The 24,944-nt window shown below is 45.4% G+C and overlaps 1 protein-coding gene across 1 annotated transcript in view; it reads left to right on the plus strand.

Moving 5' to 3' along the window:
• Positions 1-9,854: 9,854 nt before the first annotated feature.
• Positions 9,855-24,944, plus strand: part of STK24 (serine/threonine kinase 24) — a 77,056-nt gene continuing 61,966 nt past the window's right edge. Inside the window, exon 1 of the mRNA XM_077482991.1 lies at positions 9,855-10,131. Within this exon, the coding sequence (XP_077339117.1) occupies positions 10,090-10,131 (42 nt within the window). The 5' untranslated portion in view covers positions 9,855-10,089. The remainder of the gene's footprint in view (positions 10,132-24,944) is intronic.

Here is a 24,944-nt window from a genome sequence, read left to right on the forward strand (position 1 = left end):
ACACTATATGATGGCAGGACACTATCTGCCAGAACACCAGAAACAAAATAAATACTCTGGACGAACCTCTGTGCACAGGCTAAAACTTATTCCCTTTCCTGTTCACAAGAATTAGGCATTGGCTAATACATATGCGAACTAGTGTGCGCACATAAGCCGTCATGCATTCTCGCCACTTGCGTGCATCTGCGACAGATGATGGCACCAAACAGACTATTTAAACTCAACCAGTGCTCAGGATCAATGCTGCTTTGTCTTCAGCCTCCTGCAAACCTGTATCATGCTTCCAGATGCTGACCTGGCTTGTCTTGACCATTCTCTGAACTCCACCTGCATCAACTTTGGCTTGTCCCCTGACCTCTGCTACTGTATGCTCGTTTGGCTCCTGTTACACTTATTGGTTCCAGAACTGGTTTGTCTCCTGACCACGTTCCTGTCTGTGCCCTGTATCGATCCATCCTGTCTGTGTATTACCTGGCCTGTCTAACCTTGCTACTCTGCCTGCTGTTGCCAGCACCAGCTGCCTGCCTGTTTGCCTGCTTGCTGAAGCATTTCTTCAGAGCAAGGAGGGTCCAACCTTGAACTAACATATTAATTTACAGCCACCCAGTGTCCTCAGTGTACACTTGCCTCATTGACACTCACCACCATTCACTTTACATACAAAGTGCATATAAAGAGAGATCCACACAATCTCAATAGGTTGTAAAGGCATATGAATACAAAAATTGGACAAAATAATTTTACCAGTCTGATTAGACTATCTAGACAGCCTTAGGCAAAAAAGACATAAGGAAAAGAAAACAATAAAAAAATAACACAAATGACAAAAAACTGCATAAATATCCAAACATTCAACCCAAAATAGCAAAAGTAGAAGCAGGGATGGACCCATTATAGATCTAATCTGGTGCTACTCTGCTCTGCACTGTCTACACCAGTGATTCTCAACCAGGGTTCCTCCAGAGGTTACTAGGGGTTCCTTCAGCATTGGGCAATTTCTGCCTCTCAGATAAGTTCCCACTCACAGCATGGATCTTTTTATCTATCTGTAAGGGGGTAATTCTTCCCAATGACCACAAGTGTAAGGACCATTCCTCTCACTGACCATCACACTAATGTATCATGAGATGTAGATTTCTCATTTTTAGCAGGGGTTCCTCGAGACCCCGAGAACTATTTCAAGGGTTCCTCTGTGTTGAAAAGGTTGAGAAAGGCTGGTCTACACTATCAGCCAGAGATGTAAGAGAGGCCTTCCTCATCATATCAGGCTCCGCTACCAGGTACGTGATACAGTGGGGGACCGTTCAACATCTGCTTTCACAGCCAACGGGTTTGTTGTATCCTCAAAGTTTCGTAGTTGTACATGTAGCGGATGACATTTTGGACAAAATGTCATACGCATGTAAATTTAGTTTTTGCCTCAGAACAATAAAGGTTCTGAGGGTTGATTATGTAGGTGGGCTTTAACACCAGTCTGGCCAGGCTGTGTTTAGAAGTTCTGCCTGGTCATGTGGACGGTGAGGTGCACATGACAGGCCAGAACCAGGTCTGGTTGGATGTTTGGGTATCGGCCTTCTTGGAGCCAATCAGTAGGAGTGCCGGGGCCCACTGAGGAGTCTGGGAAGGGAGTACTTAAGCGGTGTGGGCCACATGGTTTGGGAGAGGTGTTCGTGAGACAGTGGGGTCTGGTCTGGTTCCAGGACTGGGGTGGCCCTGTGAGGTGTTCGACATCCCGTAACATGTTCCTGTTAATGGCCCCTGGTAGACCCGTCTGGTCTGGGGTAGGGATCCGTCTGTTCCCGAGTCTCGGACCCAGCTGGTCCGAGGCACAGTAACTGAGGGAGGATTCAAAGTGCCCGGGTGTGCTCTCGGCTTGGAGGGACACCACAGCTCATGGAAGTGACCAGGGGAGGACTCTTCGGAGGAGGGCTGGCAAGTGGCATCCTGAGAAGTGCCTGCTTACTGAGTCGGGAAGGACATTGGCGAATTCACACTTTTCCAGTACCATTGAGGAGACGGGAAACGTTCCAGGTACGCCGGAAAAAGGTTCCTTTTCACCCTTAGTTGATTGATCAAGTTTGAGTCAACATGCTGACTGCCATGATCTCTGGCTAGAGATCTGTTCAGCCTCGAAGTACCCAGCTGCGAGTGGCTACTCTCTGGGTGGAAATAGAGACTGTACTAGACCTGCAGTTCAAGGTGCCTGAGTTCTTCACCTGTGCCCTATATTCCCTAAGGTTCTTGATGCAAAATAAGGACTTCATCTGTGTCAGTGTTCAAATCGTTGGGTATCAACCCTGGGTACCCCTAGACGTGGAAGAGCAGGCCACGAGAAGGTAACTGTTAAGACCATTAAGTCAAGGCCGCCCTGCAACGGGTTTTGGCCGCTACATACAGTACCTTGAAAAAGTATTCATACCCCTTGAAATTTTCCACATTTTGTCATGTTACAACCAAAAATGTAAATGTATTTTATTGGGATTTTATGTGATAGACCAACACAAATTGGCACATCATTGTGAAGTGGAAGGAAAATAATAAATGGTTTTCCAAATAAATATCTGCAAAGTGTGTGCTGCATTTGTATTCAGCCCCCTTTAATGTGATACCCTTAACTAAAATCTATTGGAACCAAATTGCTTTCAGAGGTCACCTAATTAGTAAATAGAGTCCACCTGTGTGTAATTTAATCTCAGTATCAATACAGCTGTTCTGTGGAGCCCTCAGACCTTTGTTAGAGAGCCTTACTGAACAAACAGCATCATAAAGGCCAGGGAACACACCAGACAGGTCAGGGATAAAGTTGTGGAGAAGTTTAAAGCAGGGTTAGGTTATATAAATAAAAATCTCACGGAGCACTGTTCAATCCATCATCTGAAAATGATAAAGAGTATGGCACAACTGCAAACCTAACAAGACATGGCCGTCCACCTAAACTGACAGGCAGGACAAGGAGAGCATTCAACAGAGAAGCAGACAATTCCCACCGTAACTCTGGAGGAGCTACAGAGATCCACAGCTCAGGTGGGAGAATCTGTCCACAGGACAACTATTAGTCGTGCACTCCACAAATCTGGCCTTTATGGAAGAATAGCAAGAAGAAAGCCATTGTTGAAAGAAAGCCATAAGATGTCCCATTTGCAGTTTGCAAGAAGCCATGTGGAGCACACAGAAAATGTGTGGAAGAAGGTGCTCTGTTCAGATGAGACCAAAATTTTACTTTTTTGCCTAAAAGCAAAACGCTATGTATGGTGGAAAACTGCATATCACCCTGAACACACCATCCCCACCATGAAACATGGTGGTGGCAGCATCATGTTGTGGGGATGCTTTTCTTCAGCAGGGACAGGGAAGCTGGTCAGAGTTAATGGGAAGATGGATGAAGCCAAATACAGGGCAATCTTAGAAGAAAACCTGTTAGAGTCTGCAAAAACTTGAGACTGGGGTGGAGGATCACCTTCCAGCAGGACAACGACCAAAAACATACAGCCAAAGCTACAATAGAACGGTTTAGATCAAAGCATATTCATGTGTCCAGACCTAAATCCTATTGAGAATCTGTGGCAAGACTTGAAAACTGCTGTTCACAGACAATCTCCATCCAATCTGACAGAGCTTGAGCTATTTTGCAAAGAAGAATGGGCAAAAATGCCACTCTCTTGATGTACAAAGCTGCTAGAGACATACTCAAAAAGACTTTCAGCTGTAATTGCAGCAAAAGGTGGTTCTACAAAGTATTGACTATGGGGGGAAGGGGGGGGGCTGAATACAAATGTAAATACATTTTGAAAACCATTTATCATTTTCCTTCCACTTCACAATTATGTTCCACTTTGAGTTGGTCTATCACATAAAATCCCAATAAAATACATTTATGTTTTTGGTTGTAACCTGACAAAATGTGGAAAATTTCAAGGAGTATGAATACTTTTTCAAAGCACTGTATGTATCTGAAAGCCACCAAAGATTTCTTTATGTGTGTATGCATGTAAATACATACATAATCCACTATGCCACCATACATTTTAATATATATGTATATGTGCTCCATATGTTCCAGCATCTGGCACTAAAAGCAGCTGCAACTGTCATGTGGTGTGATCTCCACTAAACAGTTGAAGTATAGTTTCAGGCAACATTGAGAGAGGCAGCAGCGTAGTAGTATGTGCTCATGTAAGAAACACTGAATGCCAATGTTGGAGGAAGGATTACATTTTACAGCCTGAACGTGGCACTGACCTCCTGGGGTGGGGGTGTACTATAACAACCTGAGCCTACCACAAATCACCAGTTTCTACGGAGGTGACATTATTACAGCTAGAGCATACCAGTGGCCACCAAAGCTGAGGGGTTTATTACTATAGTGTTACCTTCCAAAGAATACCAATGCTGGAGGATAGGAGGGTTATTTGTACAGTCTGAACCTTCCAAAGACCAACAATACTGAAAGACCAACTGACAGAAATTCCTGTCAGGTAAGCTGTATGGGGCCTTAAAGTGGTTCTAAAGGCAGAAGGGTTTTGCATTCTATGCTGTAAGGTAAAAACCTGTCTGCATGCAGCTTCCCTTGCACGAGTGCCCCCATAACAAGCAGCTTGCTATGGGTGCACCTGAGAAGAAGAGGATCCGGGCTAAGTAGCTAAGAGGTAAGTATAACATGTTTGATATAAAAAAAAATAACACACGCAAGCCTTTAGTATTACTTTTTAATGGCGCCCCTGGTATGGGTGCTGCGGCAGGCAGGAGAAGACAGAGGTTTGCCAGTCAGATTGGCCCAGGACTTGCCTGTAGTGGCATAGACTGCCGGCTGCCAGCACTTTACACTTCATAGAAGTTCTTTTCTTATACACAGTTATTACGCAAAATATCAGGTAAATATTTAGTAATGTAATTTTTAAATGTAATTATGTAAAATATGATGTAAAATAAAAGTTATGTAAAAATAATATAAAATGATGGCGTTGCTAGGGAGCCCTGTACGCTGCTAATGAATCAGTATGGCTATAATCAAAATGGCTATAATCACAATGAATGTTGTGTATGACAGATGCATTTAAAACATTTTTATTAATCCTTAAAACACCAATGACTATAAAATTGATCATGACAAGGTGTCATCGTCATTGTCATCGTCGGCTCATTACAGGTGACATCGGCACTCTCTGGTAAGAGATTCTTTTTTTTTTTGCTCTTTGATTATGTGATAATAAGTAGCACCATCTCACCCATGGGAAGTGTTGGAGGATCACCAGGTGGCCAGCATTTCAAACCTCCGGGTGGAATCCTTGAGTCTTTTCTGAGTGGAAGAAATAGGGAAACAGTCACTTCAGTACATATAAAGAGTTTATTAAACCACAATAAACCCAAGGAGAGAGGGTTAGGGCATAGAATACCCAAAAAGTGATAAAAAAAATAACTCCAAACTTCCAGACAATACAGAGATAAGGGACTTAAAGCCGAAACCAGCAGTCTGTACTTTTCAGGCTGTAAAGCACCACCGGGCACCACAAGTACCTTTACAACAAGCAGAACTGACTTACTGCAATGTCTCCAGGCATCAGCCTATTCCCAGCTGCCCTGGGCACTCTTCAGCACTCTTCAAGATGCTCCATATAGGCACCCATGTGCCAAGGTGGGCATGCACATCGCATTCAATTAGCAGGAGAACACAAATCTGTAAAGAAGACCAGGTGAAGAGGAAGCGCCAACAGTAGTGACAGTGCACCACTGGAGGGCTTTGTTTTAAGCTAAGTCTGTCAAAATGTGCTAGGCTAGCATAATAGCACACTATGATTTAAACCACCCGGGGGCAGCAATTCTTAATTTTTATTGTCAGAGATTATTACCGCTTTAAAGTTGGGATCCTTGCAGAGTCTAGACCGGCTCTGCAACATCTGCCGGCAGCGGGCTAATCTGGGTTACAGGAGTGCAAGAAATAAGTGCACACCTGAGACCCAGAAGAGAAGTATGGCCAAAAGAGCTTTGACCATACTTTTTGGGCTCGCTCAAAATACTGACTCTTATCAAACGCATCTATAGCGTTAATGCGCATTAATAGGTGCAGTTTATAAGTGTTTATTGAGCATTAAAAACACTCCCCCAAACACCCTATGAGTGTTTGCAGTGCGGTTGACAAGTGTTTTTGGCTTGTTAATACTGCACCACAAAGGCCTACAACAGCTGGTTGTTAAGGAGCGGGCCGGGAAGTCGGCCGTCATGTCCTTAACCGATGAATCATCAGCTGCCAGTGGGCTTTCCTGCTGATAGCAGAATGTAAAAAAATGATTGCCGACAAGAAAAAAAATATGGGAGAAAAAAGGCATGGGATCCCCCCCAATACAAACCAGGCCCTTAGGGTCTGGTATGGATTTTGAGGGGAACCCTATGTCAAAATCTAAAAAAAATGGCGTGGGGTCACCCCCAAAATCCATACTAGACCCTTATCCGAGCATGCAACCCACCAGGTCACTCCTGAACCATACCAGGCCAAATGTTCTCAACATGGGGGGGTGCTTTGGAGCACCTTGTCCCCATGCTGATGGGGACAAGAGCCTCTTCCCCACAACCCTGGGCGGTGGTTGTGGGAGTCTGCAGGCTTATTGGGATCTGGAAGTCTCCTTTCCACCCATGTCAGGGTTTCAGACACATTATTCAGACTGGGTTGTGGCTCCCCAAGTAATTGAGATAGTCACACACAAATCAGTTGTGTTTTGGGAGCTGCAGGTGGCTGTCTGGGGGCGGGTTTGGCATCACTGAAGAGTGAGCAATTTAGCCACACCCACAGTTTGCCACATTACTACTCTCCTTGGGGCACCCAAATATGTCCTCAGTGATGGCGAACCTTGGCACCTCAGATGTGTTGGAACTACATTTCCCATGATGCTCAACTACAATGCACAATGCACGAGCATCATGGGAAATGTAGTTCCAAAACATCTGGGGTGCCAAGGTTCGCCATCACTGTCCTAGGTCATATAGTGTTTATTGTGAAAAAAAAAAAATTGCTCTGTTCTGCTAAAGTGTTTAGATTTGGCTTGCAGAAAAGGTGGCAACCATACGGGGCCGAGTGAGGACATTGCTGGATCTTTGGACGTGTAATTGTCTCCCTAGTGACGTCACAGACCCAGCATGCACTGGTCAGTGATGTCAAAAAGGGGCAGTGCCACCAGGTGATGTTGCAGGGCGGCAGTGCCCCTTGTCTATTTAAAAACCTTCACATGGGGAGAGCCATGTTTTCGGGTCCAGGGGTGATAGCGTCATGATTGACGATGGATCTACATCGGGGGACATTGTTTTTATTTTTATTAAAGGAATTGCCAAAAATTGTGAATCAAAACCTAGACTGTCTGGGTGTGGCATGGACAGGTGGCAACCTTACACCAGGGCCAGTTCTTCTCCAGTCTTTTGGTCCCTGTCGCCGCCATGTTTACTGTGGGAAGCCAGCGGTGATGCCAGACTCCGGCTTCACAAGTTGCTCTGCGTTTTGTGAAAGAACCTGCAAAACTGGGGGAGGGGCTAACTTTAGCTCAGATCGTCTAGGACAGTGCTTGTCAAACTTTTTTGTTTTGCAGCACACCAAAAAGATCTAAACATTTTCATGTCACACCTGAAATGATTTAACAATTTTTATGCTGAAGAACTTATTTATTTTTACATATATATTTAAAGTGGAGTTCCACTCGCTTTTAAGTTTATTAAAAGTCAGCAGCTACAAAAAGTGTAGCTGCTGACTTTTAATAAACAGGCACTTACCTATCCCACAGTCCAGCGATGCGGGGCGCTTGGAGCCTCGCTCCTCTCCCCCTACTCTTGGTGGCGCCATCATTGCAAGTGTGGGCAACTGGCTGTGCGAGCTTGTGGCTTCAAAACTGGGTGAGCACTGCGCGAGTCGCACTGTGCTCTCTTAGTGGCCAGGGAATCTTCTGGAACCTGTGACGTGTCCCAGGGGATTGCAGAGAGGGGTGAACCGCCTAAGGGGAGAGGAAGAGATGCTTAGGCGGCCAGATGGCGGAAGAAGGAAGAGGAACAGGAACTACCTGTCAAAACCAGGTACCCACCCCCCCCAAAAAAAATGACATGCCAATTGTGGCATGTAAGGGGGGCGAGGAGTGCTTAAACCGGAAGTTCCACTTTTGGGTGGAATGGCGCTTTAATTTTAAATTTAATGTGAAGGATGTGCCTGCTTTTATTGCAAATCAGATTGAAGCGAGGCTTCAGAGTCAACAAACAAGCCCGTATTTCAGTGTCAATTTTAACCACATGCGACCAGCGCATGATAATGTATGTTCGCATAATGGCACGGCTGGGCAAATGCGCGTACAGCTATGTCCCCTTTAAATTGTGGTTCGTGACTTTGCCCACTGGATTTGATGTCCGTTGGGGGCCCACGATCGTGTCACGGAGCGGCAGAACGGGGAGATGCCTATGTAAACAAGGCATTTCCCCGTTCTGCCTAATGACATGACAGAGATCTACTGCTCCCAGTCATTGGGAGCAGTGATCGCTGTCATGTCAGTGGTAGCCCATCACCCCCACAGTTAGAATCACTCCCTAGGACACACTTAACACCTTGATCACCCCCTAGGGTTTAACCCCTTCCCTGCCAGTATCATTTACACAGTAATCAGTGCATTTTTATAGAACTGATCATTGTATAAATGACAATGGTCCCAAAATAGTGTCAAAAGTCTCTGATGTATGTGCCATAATGTTGCAGTCAGGATAAAAATCGCAGATTGCCGCCATCACTAATAAAAAAAATGAATAATAAAAAAGCCATAAATATATCCCCTATTTTGTAGACGTTATAACTTTTGTGCAAACCAATCAATATACGCTTATTGTGATTTTTTTTACCAAAAATATGTAGAATACATATCGGCCTAAACTGAGAAAAAATCGTTTTTCTTTTTTTTATATTATAGCAAAAATGAAAAAAATATTGCTTTTTTTTCAAAATTGTCGCTTTTTTTTGTATATAGCGCAAAAAATAAAAACCACAGAGGTGATCAAATATCACCAAAAGAAAGCTCTATTTGTGGGGAAAAAAGGACGTCAATTTTGTTTGGCTGCAACATCGCACGACCACGTAACTGTCAGTTAAAGCGACGCAGTGCCGAATCGCAAAAAGTGCTCTGGTCAGGAAGGGGGTAAAGCAATCTCTCTCCCTTTTTCAATTTGATTTCAGTCAATGTTGAAAATCCAAACTCACAAAACCACAAAGACACAAATGGCAGAACTACAACGACTAATAAGTTGGAAGTGAACGGTCTCTATTATTATAATTAGGAGCGATCGAGTTCTCCCGAGATCTCGCACAAGTCTTGCGTTACGAAAAGGAGCCAACGAATGACAGACCGACAGAGAATGCATTTTACATATATTAGTTTTTAACTTTTGCGATATTGATTTAGCGTTTCATTTAATCGATATGTTCAAGGTGTGAAAACGCTAGCAATTTGAAATGGTTTTCAAAACTCCTGTAAATCTCAGGCTGCACACAGGTTGACAATCGTTGATTTAGGAGATTCTAGTGGCAGTGCCTGTCAAATCTAAGTACCTGCACCCTAAAAAAATAAAATAAAAAAAAACCTCCAAAGGAGTTGTGGGGTGCAGAACTTCTCTTTAGGTGACATTGCACTTTGAGAGGCTCCCTTTGCAGTGGGTAAACAGCAATGTGTATGAGATAAAGGGGGTCCCCTGATCCTGATGTGACCCCCCCCCCCTTTGCACACAGACCTGTTGCAGCCTGTGAATGCCGTGCTGTCAGCAGTGACATGATGAGCGGCAGTGGCAGGAGGAGCCGGGAGGAGGAGGAGGAGGAGGGTAGGTGGGTGGTTATTGTTTTTTTACATTTCTTGTTTCCTGGTCTGTAGAGGAGGAGAGATCGGAGAAATCACAGGCTGACATATCTCTCCCCCCCACCCGTGCACGGCCACCACTGATCGGACTATCCCCCCCCCCGGCCGGAAATCATCATCGTACACAAATCTCTTCCTGCACACTCCGGACCTGCAATCCTCCTCCTCCTGGGCCCGGACTGGCCATCCGAGTTCTGGGCTGGCTGTGGATCTCGGGGCCGGCAGTATGAGCGTCCCCCTGGGGCACACCGGCCTGCCTGGGGTGCAGGTAAGAGGGGATCCGGGTGCGGGGACCAGGGGGGCTCTCCATCCATGGGTTTACCCCGCACAGAACTTTGTCCACACTCAGATCGGTATGTGTGTGTGCTTATTGGAGGGGCAGCTCCCCATCCTGATCATCCCCTGTAGGGCCTGTCACACCCTCATTTACTAAAGGAGTACAGTGGGTTCACTTTCAAAGTCAATCTTCTATTATTCTAGTGAATGACAGGAGAATACACAGTCCTGAGCACATATATGGGGCAGAAGGGCCTTAAAACCCAGCCGCTGCACATATGTGCCCACCACACTCTGTGTACTCCTACATACTGGGGAGCTCAGGTGAGTACAGATCCCAGTCTGAGCCTGGCAGGAAGCTGTCATCTGTACGGGCCAATCACAAGTGGCAGAGGCATTTCCCACCATGGGGCATGTAGGGGCGGTGAACATCTGATTGGCCCATACAGGTGACAGCTTCCTGCCAGGCTCAAGCTGAGATCTGTACTCACCTGCGCTCCTCAGTATGTAGGAGTACAGAGAGTGTGGTGGGTACATATGTATGCAAGGTGGGTTCATAGCGGGATCTTAACTCACCTGAGCTCCTCAGTATGTAGGAGTAGAGATGATGTTTGCACACTCCACGTGCAGGAAGTTGGCGCAGCGCTGCGCTAATCACAGGCAGTGAGACATTGCGCCGACTTCCTGGCGGGCTCTGCACGTGGAGTGTGTGAACACACCAGAGCTCATCCTTATGTAGGAGTACACAGAGTGTGGTGGGTATGCATGCATGCAAGGTGGGTTCATACCGGGATCTGTACTCACCTGAGCTCCTCAGTATGTAGAAGTACACAGAGCGTGGTGGGTACATATGTATGCAAGGTGGGTTCACACCGGGATCTGTACTCACCTGAGCTCCTCAGTATGTAGGCGTACACAGAGCGTGGTAGGTACGTATGTATGCAAGGTAAGTTCACACCGGGATCTGTACTCACCTGAGCTCCTCAGTATGTAGGCGTACACAGAGCGTGGTAGGTACGTATGTATGCAAGGTAAGTTCACACCGGGATCTGTACTCACCTGAGCTCCTCAGTATGTAGGCGTACACAGAGCGTGGTAGGTACGTATGTATGCAAGGTAAGTTCACACCGGGATCTGTACTCACCTGAGCTCCTCAGTATGTAGGCGTACACAGAGCGTGGTAGGTACGTATGTATGCAAGGTAAGTTCACACCGGGATCTGTACTCACCTGAGCTCCTCAGTATGTAGGCGTACACAGAGCGTGGTAGGTACGTATGTATGCAAGGTGGGTTCATACCGGGATTTGTACTCACCTGAGGTCCTCAGTATGTAGAAGTACACAGAGCGTGGTGGGTACATATGTATGCAAGGTGGGTTCACACCGGGATCTGTACTCACCTGAGCTCCTCAGTATGTAGGCGTACACAGAGCTTGGTAGGTACGTATGTATGCAAGGTGGGTTCATACTGGGATCTGTACTCACCTGAGCTCCTCAGTATGTAGGCGTACACAGAGCGTGGTGGGTACATATGTATGCAAGGTGGGTTCATACCGGGATCTGAACTCACCTGAGCTACTAAATTAGAAATCCTGAGAGCCACCACTGTCTAGATGCTAGATGTTTAAATAACCCAAAGACTAATGTTATTAAGCAGGTTACATGTATCGTGAAAGATAAATAAAATATCTTAAAGCTGCTAGCGTTGAACACGTCACATATATCGTGCAAAGTTAAATACATTAATTGAATACGCTGCGCTAAAAATGATATAGATTGTAGTGTATACAGGACAGCATCTTGTAAGCTAAGGAGGACGCTCGTATCCTCCCCATACAACCCTGGTATAATCTGCTACATGTTCATCATAGAATGGTGCACTGACGCACCTGATAAATGTGAGTGCCCCAGATGGGGATTTTTGCTTTAGCAAAATAAATTGTTTAAAACGTCATTGCACTATTGGATCACATATTTGGACACTATATATTCCACAGGAGCACTTTTTCTATATATTATTTGTTTATGTTTATGGTTTTAAACTCTGTTATGCACGAGGCACTTTAAATTGGTTTTGTGTGTATATCATATCCATTTTATTAGCTATATTAATTTTACATAGTTTTAGTATACACTACAAGCTATATCATTTTTAGCGCAGCATATTCAATTAATGTATTCACCTGAGCTACTATTTGTGATCAGATGCGGTCCTGATCATGTGACCTGGAAGCTACTGCCACTTCCTGGTGTTACCATCCATTTAAAATGGAACTTTATGTAAGAAAAAAAAAATTTGGCCCACAGGTAGGATTTTAAAGCAGAAGTAAAGTCCTCTCTAAGACCCCTTTCACACTAAGGCAGTTTTCAGGCGTTTTAGCGCTAAATATAGCGCCTTAAAATTGCTTGCCATGCCGCCCCAGTGTGAAAGCCTGAGTGCTTTCACACTGGGGCGGTGCGCTTGCGGGACGGGAAAAACAATCCTGCAAGCAGCATCTTTAGAGCGCTCCTTCCTTCCTCTTGCCCAGAAGAGACAAATTATGGGGTTGATTATCTAAACCTGGAGCATGCAACATCTGGAGCCAGTCTGCATAGAAACCAATCAGTTTCCAGGTTTTATTGTCAAAGCTTAATTGAATAAGCTGATTGGCTACCATGCACCAGATTCTGCACTTTCCAGTTTTAGTGAATAAACCCCAATGTCTCTCGTGTATTAAAATGGCGTTACCTTCCTGTTTGCCCTGTACGCTAAACTGCGCACACACAGCCCAGTGAACAAATGGGCAACACCAAGATGAATGGGCTCCTGCGCATGCATGGGAGTGACGTCATCTTGGCTGGGCAAATCAAAATAGCTGAAGATCTGTGTCGGGAAGCAAAGGACAGTGCCCAGTGGGAAGCTCCAGGAGACCACAGCAGTTGATAGAAGGTGAGTATAGTTCCACTTTTGGACCAGCAATTTAGTTGTTTCCCAAAACCATTCAGGGCAGGCCATGAACGATAACTGTCACAGTTGCTTGTGCTCTCAACCAAAAGTTGCTGGTGTCATGAATGATCACGTGCAGAACCCATGGTGACTGCAGATCAAACAGGGATTGAGATGGCGGCTTCCTGCCTGCCTGCATCCAGTGCCCATCATTTTGCAGGTAATCGCTGTTTGAGCGACTACATAAAAGTGGTCACAAATAGCTGCCGGAGCTGTCAGTCTCCTGTTGCTTTCAATTGGAGCTTCCTGCCCACTTCTATTCAGAAGTTGGAATGAGGCCTAAACCTCTTTTAACTCTATGCAGGGCATTGCACTGTGATGCATTTCAGCATTATGGACAACTGTACAAAAGTGCAACAGGTCCTTATATATATATATATATATATATATATATATATATAATATATTATAAATTTTTATTTTTTCACTGCACACGAATGCACTATTGACCAGTAAGACCTAAAGCAAGTTGCGCTGTGTATTTGTTCAGCAATGCTGCCCAGTGAGGCTTGTGTGCAAGTCCTGAGATAAATGAAATTCACTTTAATGCCGCGTACACCCGATCGGTATTTCGGCCAGCAAAAGACCGATGAGAGCTTTTCATTGGAAAATGCGACCATGTGTATGCTCCATCCGAATTTAGCTGGCGGAATTTCAGCCATCAAAAATTTGAGAGCATGTTCTCAATTTTCCCAAAGGGAAAACTTTCCGAAATTCCAATCGTGTGTATGCAATTCCGACATGCAAAAACTCACACATGCTCAGATTCAACTACAAGATGGAAGCTATTGGCTATTGAACTTTCTTTTTCTAGTCCTGTCGTACGTGTTGTACGTCACAGCATTTTTGACGGTCGGAATTTGGTGTGACCGCGTGTATGCAAGACCGCTTGAGTGAAATCCCATCGGAATTCCGTCGGGAAAACCATCAGAGTTTTTTCTGACCAAAATTCTGATTGTGTGTACGTGGTATTAGGCTGCATTCATTCCTGAGCAGAGAGATTTTTCAGGCATGTTTCTTAAGGCTAGGTTCATACTCGTGGGGGCACGTTTGTGTGCACACATCGTGGGTACAGCAGCCCATTCATCTGAATGGGCTGTTGCACTTTTTAGTAACATGGGTAAAGCAGTCCTGGAATGTTTTCTTGAAAACCGTGCCACACAGAATTCCAATATGCTGCGGCACCATGTGGTCTTGTACGCAGGTATTTTTTCCGATCCATATGGGTGCCATTGAAGCCATTGAAGTGGTTGCAAAGCCTACCTTGTTTACTTGTACCTACAGGTAAGCCTAAAGTAAAACTTACTTGTAGGTACAGTAAACATCTCTTAAGCTTGCACTGTTTGGGAGATATTTACATGTGCACTGCAGACCGTCCATTGAGAGAGCCGCACCGTGACTCACGCGAGCATGCATAGGAGCGATCTCATCGTGGCTCGGCCAGTCAAACTGCCGAAGTCCGCAAATATGGAAGGAAGACCGGGTGAAGATGGAAGCCCTGTCAGTGGTGACAGCGTGCCACTGGAACGCTTCCTCCTAAGATTATGCTATTTATTTTTGCGGTTTACTACCATTTTCAGAATTCCTGCCACCTTTGCATGTCTACTGAAGGGCAGTGCGTTTTTACCTGCTGGTCAGGAACGCACAGGAATTTGCAAGCATTCCCAACCTGCACAACCTAGGCTAAGTGTATTTGTACGTATACAAGCATTTTAGAAATCTAGTTCAAGCCTTTTACATGTGTATTCGAGTGTCAGGTGTTAAGGTTTTAGCCAATGGAAAGCACTAGGGGGAGGGGATCAGTGTTTACAGGCTAAAAAAACATGTCAAAATGCTCCATTCAGGTGTCTCCATGTGTTCCCATCCAAACCTATTGGGCCAAAATATTCCAACTCAGTCTCTGTAGTAGCTTTCAGCGCATCAGGCGTTGAGCTACAGGTGCCAGAAAACGCATATTGAACGGCCACCATTAAAATACACGGGATTATGGATGCTGAATGTTTTGGAGCTTTGATCTACAACACCCTGAGGCGTGAATGGGGCCTACAAGTGAACATCTACTCCTATAGTACCTCAAGAGAAGGTATAACAGTGAGTGCATACACACAAACTGACACATCAGGGTGTGCTGTATAAATAATAGCAGTGTAAATGATAAATTCAAGATGGAACCCACATGACACAGGATGAGTACACAGCCATCCTCATGTGATGCACTGTTTGTTCTTGTACTCCGTGAGGATGCGTTCCTAAAGGAGCTGAGAATGCAAACGTCATAAATTATATGAATATTCACTTCAATTATCCAGTCAAGTGAATAGAAAATTCCTGATTGCTTATTTCATCTGCACGCGATTGAATAACTAAAGTGTGTATTCACGCATGTGAAAAAGAAATTGAAGAAACCGATCAGGAAATGGTCAGCTGAGCGGTGCCTGCATCCAATCAGAGACGGGTTTTTTCACAGCCCCCCAAAAAATTGCTGCTTGTTTTTAGCGCTGTTTAAGCGGCGCTTTTCGGCTGCTAGCGGGGTGCTTTTAGCCCAGGTTTGACTACTGTGATCACAGATATCGCATGTGATTCGCACCCGCACCTATGGTGCAGATCACATGCGATGTCTGTGAGATGCGAGTTCAGCCTTAGAGTTGTAGGGCTGAACTCGCATTAGATTCGCAGGGAAAAATGTTCTCACCTATGCAATCCGATTCCTGTCTGAGTTCTCAGTTCGCACTGCGATCTGTGAACCGGTCTGGGGGTGTCCTTAACAATGTTATGACAGTGTGGACTGCCTGCGAGAGAAATGTGATGCAGGAAGTATCGCTATAATTGCTCTGGTTCCCGCATCGTGTCAGTGTGAACCTAGGCTCAACCCCAAAGAAGGGGTTAAAAGCGCTGTGTTGCGCTTCATTTCAATGGGCAGGGAGTTTTGGGAGCTCTAAATACTTCGCTCCCAAACTGCATCAAAGATGCTGCTTGCATGACTTTTCCTAACGTCGCGCAAACGCGCACCACCCCAGTGTGAAATGTCACAGTGAAATGAATGGAAGGCAGTTTTCATCCACTTTAAAGAGGAAGTAAACCCTGATGAGTTTACTTCCTCTTTCATTCCCTGCAAAGGCAAAGCATAATGGACTACTATGCATCGCATAGTAGCCCATTACGTGTCACTTACCTGACACAGGAGCCAGCGAAGTCGCCGCTGTCCCCTGTAGTCCGCCGCATCCATCTTGTTGGTGGGGTCTCGCAGCTCCGCCGCTGTCATTCGGCGAAGCCGCAATGACGTCACTCCCGCGCATGTGCACGGGAGCCAACACGCGCGACAGCTCCGTCGCGGAGAATGCCGCGCTCAGTGCGCCTGCGCGCCGCTGTCTACGGCGCATGCGCCGTAGACAGCGGTGCCCGTTTTCGGGAAAATATCTCCTAAACCATATAGGTTTAGGAGATATTGCTTGGACCTACAGGTAAGCCTTAATCTAGGCTTAACTGTAGGTCAAAGTGGTTTGTAAGGGTTTACAACCACTTTAAGGCTGCATTCACACCTCAGCGTAGCGTTTTTGAGTGTTTTTACCGGCGTTTTGTCGCGCGTATTCGCGTTCGTTTGCATACAGCGTTTTGCAGCGTTTTTTAACTTCAGCGGGTTTTTTTCAGCCAATAGGAAAAATATTCATCTCTTTTTTTTCATCTGCTTCCTTTTCTGCTTTTCATCTGTCATTTCCTTATGTGAATTATATTTTCTCCTGAGCAGATACAGCGACAAAACGCCCATAGAAACGCTCGTTGTCGCTTGAATCAAGCGTTTCCATTAGTTTCTATGGGAATAAAAACGCCCAAATCAGCCCGATTCACGCCACAAAAAAGGGTCCGGAACTTGTTTGAGCTTCAGGCGACTTGGAGTGGAGATGTGAACCATCTCCATTGAGAGTAATGGATTTTTTCCCCTCCAGCGTTTTGTAGCTTCAGGCTTCAAGCGACAAAACGCTCAGGTGTGAATGGGGTCTACAGGCGTGATTTCTAGTGCTAAAATGCCTAAAAACCACTTTGGTGTAAAAGGGGTCTTAGCCCCGAGTCACACTGATGTGGTACATGGTGTGAATTCACATTTTGATTTTTTTTTTTTTTTTTTTTTTTTTTTTTTTTACATCGCAATGTGAATTTTGCTTAGCATGTGTGGTTTCCATGCAAATTTGTGAGGGGAGTGGTCACATCTGCGCTTCTCTTTTTTCTATAAAAACCTAGGCAAATAAAAAATCGCACACTGAACACTGGACTTCAAATTGTCTGGTCCCATAGAAGTCTATGGAGCTGAAATTCACACCGCACTAAACTTCGCCCAGGACCCTTTCTTGAACCGGAGCAAATTTGCGCTGCATATATGGGAATAGCTTTCATTGTAAATAACGTTTTTTTTACGTAACATGCAAATCTATGCTTTTGGGATCGCAAGTGTGAAATGGGGCATAGATATACCAACAGGTATGTAGTACAAGGGCTTGCCTGACTGGATACAGATTGGAATGTTTAGACAGGCCCTCTTACTACATAGTTTTGGTCAATGAAAAGTTGATTGTATGATCGGATTGTAAGGTGTGTGTGTGTGTGTGTGTGTGTGTGTGTGTGTGTGTGTGTGTGGTGAGCCACCTTCTCCAGGGTAAACACACAGCCTCCGCTTTCACTTTTCCGTGCCCCTACACTAAGTGCAGGAAGCGTTGCTTATTTATCAGGCTGTAATGAGAGGAAACAATCCAGTACTAAACATCTGGACGTTAGCGTTGCGCAATGTGGACCATGTTCCCCACCAGTGTATTACATGGTGCTGGCCAGTTAACCCGTTGTGTGTGTGTGTGAGGGGGAGGAGGAGCGCCTTCCTGTGTATCCGGCCACATGCTGAAGATATGAGTCTTCTTCTTACAAGAGGAAGTAACACTGTGCTCTGCCTAGACCTGAAGTAACTGGTCTGACAGGGCAGGAGCTCCGGGTCAGTTATTAGCCCAGACACACCTAGGAACAGACAGAGCCATCACCAAACTGCTGCTCATTTATTTAGTTGGCTCAGCATTCCGACAAGTCTGATTGGCTGGTCACTTTAAAGAGAGCCTGTTGGGGTAGAAATATAGGAGCTGCCGCTGCTGACTTATTTCTTAACCAGGGCCACCATACACTAGAGCTTCACGATTCTGGCCAAAATGAGAATCACAATTTTTTGCTTAGAATAAAAAAGATCACGATTCTCGCGACGTAAAATCTTTCACATTATACAAAAAAAAAAATTGGTTAACTTTTTTTTTTTTTTTTTTTTTTTAATTCATTAAAGCAATTTAAAAAAAAAATGCTTTTGCGCAAATAAAGTGTGACATAAAATATTGCAACAACCACCATTTTATTCTCTAGGGTCGCTACTAAAAAAAAAAAAAAAAAAAAAAAAAAATGTTTGGGGGGTTCTAAGTAATATTTTCTAGCCCAAAAAAATGATTTTAACTTGAAACCAACAAATGTCAGAAAAAGGTTTGGTGGTTAAACTTTTTTCACTTAGGCCCCTTTCACACAGGACGGATCCTAAATGATCTGCCCCGTGATGATCTGCTTGCTCAGCAGGGATCGCTCCTTTTATCCCCACTGAGCGGGCGGATGACAGGACGGTCCCTGCACATTGTGTCAGATCTCCGCTCCCCTCTATGGGGGAATCTGATGCACACAGACCAGCTGTCCGTGTTCATCCGATCTGCTCTGCAGATGGATAGAAAAATAGAATTTTTCTCCGTCTGCAGAATTGGACCATTGCGGAGATAGACGATATCGGGTGTCTGCGGATGTTCATAGACACCCGCTATCCCATAGGAATGCATGCATGTCCGTATTTCATCCGCAAACGGATGGATGAAATACGGATATACGGTCCACATGTGTGAAAGGGGCCTTACACACAAAGTCTATTCCATTGACAAATTGTTACAATGTTTATACTTAAGTTCAACTGATAAAGGCCTCTTTCACACGGGGCGGATCAGTAATGATCCACCCCGTAATGATCCGCCCCGTGAAGATCCGCTCGCTCAGCGGGGATCGCTCCATTGTCCCCGCTGAGCCAGCTGCGGACAGGGCGGTCTCCGCACACTGTGCAGGGACCGCCCTGTCAGATCTCCGCTCTCCTCTATGGGGATCGGACGAGCATGGACCGTGTGTCCGTGTTCGTCCGATCCGCTCTGCAGACGGATAGAAAAATAGGATTTTCCTCCGTCTGCAGAATCGGACTGTTGCGGAGGCGGACGAAATCGGGTGTCTGCGGTGCTCATCCGCAGACACCCGCTATCCCATAGGGATGAATGTATGTCCGTATTTTATCCGCAAACGGATGGATGAAATACGGACATACCATCCGCATGTGTGAAAGGGGCCAAAGACTGTTTTGATTCTTGGCAGACTGCCCAGTTTTTCTCTCCCTTTCTTTTGAGGGCTGTGATTGTGATAACGATTCTTGATGATTAATTGTGCAGCTCTACCATACACATTACAATCTGACCGTACCATCAACTTTTCACCAAAAGTATGTAATATGAGCACCAACCTGATCTAATAACTTAACCTGCATCCAGACACACCCTTGCACTGCATAGTTTTTGGTATAGTTGCCTGTGGTTTACACCTATGCGTTTTTTTTTTTTTTTTTTTTTGTGCTTTTTGCAGAAACGCACTACAGTTCATTTACCTTGGTTTCCTATTGGACACGTTCATGTCTATGCTTTTTTTCATCCGCTGCGTTTTTGTAAAAGGGTCAGGGATTTTTTTAAACACCAGGCAGTGCATTTTTGGTTTAATAGACTTTAATGGAGAAGCTGCAGAAAAGCATGTAGTGTGTGTGTGTTTTTTTTTTTTTTTTTTTTTTTTTTTTTAATCTGGACCAAAAAAAACAAACTTGTGTGCAATAATGCAAAATGCACTGCAGAAACAGATCAAAAGCAAACTGCATAGGTGTGAACCAGTCCTTGCCCACTTAACCACTTGCTGCCCGCCCACCATCAAATGACGTCAGGGTGGTGCGGCTCTCGTTCTGGGTGGACGTCATATGACGGTGCCCAGGATGGCCATTCTCATGCGTCCCCCAGGGGCACGCAACGTGGCAATCGTGGCCATGCTGTTAGGACATGGCGCGACCCCCGATCTCTGTAAAGAGCCGTGGCCAATCACTAGTGGTTACCTAAGAGGTGTTTCTAACTGTGGGGGGAGTATACTGACCAGAGGAGGAGAGAGATCGCTGTTCCTGATCACTGGGAACAGCAGATCTCTCTCTACTCCCCTGTCAGGACATGGATTTATTTGTTTACATTGATAGATCCCCATTCTGGCTCTCTGTGGAGTGATCGTGGGTGGCCTGCAGACATTGTGGCCACTGCCCACGTGCATCATCTCCCCCGCCGTGCAGTGGGAGCGTGCGCCTGCTTGGCGATTTTGTGGAAACGAGCCGACCTGCCGCAGTATAATTATGGTGGCAAGTGGTAAAGCTCACCACACGTATGTCAGTCTGATTGTACAATCTATTGTAGATCTACCAGCAACTCTTTAGTGTAAGAATCTGCCTGATTTGATACAGATTGATTGGAAAATTTAGACAGGTCCTTCTATTACATAGCTTTGGAGAATCTGAAGTTGATTGTATGGACAGATTTTAAGGTGTATGTTGAGCTTTGTAGGGCAGATTGGTTGGCCTGTCATCTGCAGCAGCAGGCTGCAAGAATGTGCTCCTTGTTATAGCGTAAAGTTGGATACAGTTGGATCGAAAATTTGGCAAGTTCAATTGAATTTCGATCTGTTTGACAGAAGTCGATCGTTGGATAAAGTTCTGTTGAATGGCCATGCTGGAAAACTTTCCTCGATCAGTGGTTGCAGCCAATCAGCTGCAGGCGCTGATCAGTGTGTTCTGACAGCAGAGCCCCTTCTGTCAGAATACAATGTTCCAGGGGAGTGGGTGGATTCCTCAATCCACTTTCGGACCAGTAAAGTACCGGTACATGGCTGGACTTCACGTAGTTATACTGGGATGCAGCTGCAATCATTATCCCAGTTTATTTTTTTTTATTTTTTTTTTCCAGGGTCGCCGGTCAGCTCTCTTGTAAAAGCAATCCTAGCAGCTTCTCTGGCTATCCCGTCCTACTGGAAAGGCCCGAACGACCAGCTATCCCATCTGACAGCTGATCGCAAAGCCAAACAGAGCCTGGATTGGCTTTGATCGGCTTTCGGCTTTGCTAAGCCGGAAGCGATGACCTCGCATCACTTCTGATTAACCCGGATGTTAACGGCAGCATTTTTAAAAATTTTAAAGCATTCCAAACCGCTGATCTTTATCTTGGGGTTTTTAATGCTTTAAAGGGCAGAGGAGGGATTTGGGGTCTTATACATCCTAGATCTGTCCACAAAAAGTACCTGTCACATGCCTATTGCTGTCACAAGGATGTTTGCATTCCTTGTGACAGTAATAGACGTGATAACAAAAATAAATAAAGCAACAGTGTAAAAATAAAAAATAGAACCCCCCCCCCCCCCCATATGCTCAAGTGCAAAGGCAAACGCTCACGTCAGCCCTACACACACACACACAAGCAGCAATCGTCCCACATGTGAGCACTTCTGTAAATCTAAGGTGGTAACCTGTAAGGCTCCATTCACATCTGGTCGTTGCTATTTTACAGGCTTTTTTTTTTTTTTTGTACAGACGTTTTGAAGTTGACCAATGGAAAGCGGTAAAAACGCCTGTACACAGATGGTGTACAGAGCGCCCCCAAGATTTGTAATTTCCAGTTTGTGTGATTAGTTAGGATGAGCTCAAGCGTCTTCGCAGCTCTACGTGCCCGTGCCCGCCAGGAAGCTGACACTCTGCATCGCTAATCACAGGCAGTGAGACATTTCTCGATCCGCGGCTGCACAGATCAGGAAATGTCTCACTACCTGTGATTAGTGCTGCGGAGCGTCAGCTTCCTGGCGGGCGTGGGCACGTGGAGTTGCGAACACGCCTGCGCTCGTTCTCGGTGATTAGTTTACTAATTTTCCCAGAAGTCTGCATGAAGATGCAAGTTGGATTTTGGCCATCCCCTGCAACAATAATGTTATTTTTGGTTAGATACTCTCAAATGGAAATCACGTCTGTGGGGATGAGGACCCTGCCACTTTTCTAATTGGAGCCCTGCAAGTGCAGCAGCTGATTGATAATTATAATATCCCTCCCATTTACATTCATTTTACACATGGACACAGACAAACGGTTAGGAATCTGCAACAACGTTTTTGTTAAAATCCCTGCAATGTACATAGATCACAGGGGAATGTTTTTTTTTTCACAGCAAAAGTAGATTTACTCTTTAAGACTTGCAGAAGTGGTCTGAGCCGGGTGTTACTGATGTCAGGTGGATTTAAGTTTAGGAGTGCTTGGCAAGGGTCCTAAGCAACTTTCTCAACTTTTGTACCCCATAAGAACCCTTGAGAACATTTTCAGGTCTCAGGGGAACTCTTGCTAATACCAATTAATTGCAGGCTGTTGTAGGAAAAGGGTCTCTTTACATTTGTGTAATGTATGATAAATTGAAAAATGCTCCCTTATATTTGTGAGACTGGCACTTTTGCAGACTGCAAGACCTGGCCAAAGCTCAGTGCTCCATCCCGGAGACAGGTGTACTCCTATTAGGAGAGGTGGTGGACTAAGGAGACAGCACACCATGTTGGTCCTTACCCACAGGACTAAGCGAATTGGAACAAGTGAGTCTGCAGTATAACACAGGTTATACACTCAAGTTTGAGGATAGCTCAGGGCTCCCATATTGGACACAGGAGGTCCCGAGCCAGGAGACAGGAGGTCTCGTCCCAGGAGTCAGGAGATCCCCCTACCCAGAGGCCAAGAGTGGATGGCACAGCAGGGCCCTGCGAATAAAGGCTGAGAGAACCAGGAGACCTGAGCAACATAGTCAGAGGAACTGGTAAGAAGAGCAGCGGTCCTGCTGACAAGGGAGCTAGGTGGTTATGAGTAAGCACAGTATAATACTGTGAAACGCGTCAACCTCTGTATTTGCTACTGTCCTGTGGTGATCATTGTTGCACTTTTGGGCTGTTGCACTAAACAGATTTACATTGTTTTGGTATGCTGCAACTTTTACATATGTATCCCATGGAGGCTGGCCAGGGCTAGCCCCCAAGTGTGAAGTCCAATCTACCTAATGATCTCACCTGGAGCTGCACACCTCTTTTTGCATTACAAGGGAGCCAGGTGGCTCGGCATTTTCAGTTGACTATTCAGGTTGATGTGGAAGAACACCTGCGTGGGCAACTGATATTTATGTGAACTTTCTGTTTTGTTCAAAAAAAGAGGGCTGCCATGCTCTTAAATGCAGTTTTGAACTAGTGCGACTCATTAGGAAAGCACTTGGCACATGAGCATAATCACCCCACCACCACAGCATATACAGAAATAATGGGCTCCATAGCACAGGAAAAAATAAATAAAAAAGCAAGTCTGGTTGCTATAGTCACCAGATCTCTGGTGCTTTCCACCACAGACTTGCCTATCTGGCAATACAGCCCTTCTCTTTCAAGTTGAATAGCACTTAGCATCAACACAACATGCTTCCTGTGAAGTCGGAGTGGGGGTGGGGGGGCCCTGATGCATGTTGCAACCCATATTATCCAAGTTAGGAGAACATAGCACATGACTGGGAGGAGCCATATTGTTCTATGCAGCAATGTGCTCTGCCCCCATGCAAGTATAGGAACATACAATACTAATGCCGCGTGCACACGATCGAATTGTCCACACAGTACGCCGGACAATTCAAACGTGTGTGGGCTCCAGCGGACTTAGAAAGTAGTTTTGACTCAAAATTTGTCCACCGGACTTGGCTTTCAGCGGACAATCCGTTGGTCAGTGTGCTAGTCCGGCGGACTAAGACTGATGCATGCTCTGAAGCAAGTACAAGAAGGACGCTATTGGCTACTGGCTATTGCACTTCCTTTTTCTAGTCCTGTCGTACGTGCTGTACGTCATTGCATTAGAAATCGCCGGACTGTCGGAGCGTCCGTGTGTGGCCAAGTCCGTTCGTTATAAAGTCCAGCGGATTGTTTGCCGGACCAATTCCGCCGGACAATTCGATCATGTGTACGCAGCATAAGAGGAAGGTGGGTAAAGATTATGACTTCTGAGCTGTGAAACTTGTGGAGCTTAAACCAAGAGGTCCTCCTGCTATGCCTGTAGAGTAGCTAGAAATCGAGAGAGGCACAAGAAACATAGATTTGGGGATCAGAGCGATTCTGATTGGTAATCTGTTTGCACGTGACCACTCTGACCAATCAGAATTTGCTGTGATTCGCCCAAAAAGCCATAAGTAGAGAAGAGGAAGAAGATTGGGGCTTTCAAATTCCCGGACTGCTGTAGCGGCTGCGTCAGCGTCAGCAATGAGAACTAATCATCTACAAAGGCATTTACACCTTTTTTGTGAAAAGGTGAACTTAAACTTTAGGCTTTAACAGAGTGACGTGTTTTTTTTTTTTTTTTTTTTTTTTATCCTTTTTGCCTATCAGTGGTGCTGATCTCTCCAGCTTTTTTCAGCAACTTCTTTCAACATGCACTTACTTCAGCACTGGCTGCATATCAGTGCTCCTGATGTAAATGTGCTTGTAAAATCCTGGAATCCTCTCCATTACAGCACCACATAATGCAAAATGTGTATGTCTCTGCATTCCAACTGTACCACGTACCTTCTTATAGCGCTGCTGGGCGCTTCTGTAACCCGCCAGAGCTCTCTTCCCCTCTCCGAGCACTGCAGAGGGAGGGGGCCCGAGATCCCC

Source organism: Lithobates pipiens, unplaced genomic scaffold (assembly GCF_037356315.1).
Source record: "Lithobates pipiens isolate NorthernLeopardFrog02 unplaced genomic scaffold, aLitPip1_a1.2 Scaffold_16, whole genome shotgun sequence".
Lineage (NCBI taxonomy): Eukaryota > Metazoa > Chordata > Amphibia > Anura > Ranidae > Lithobates > Lithobates pipiens.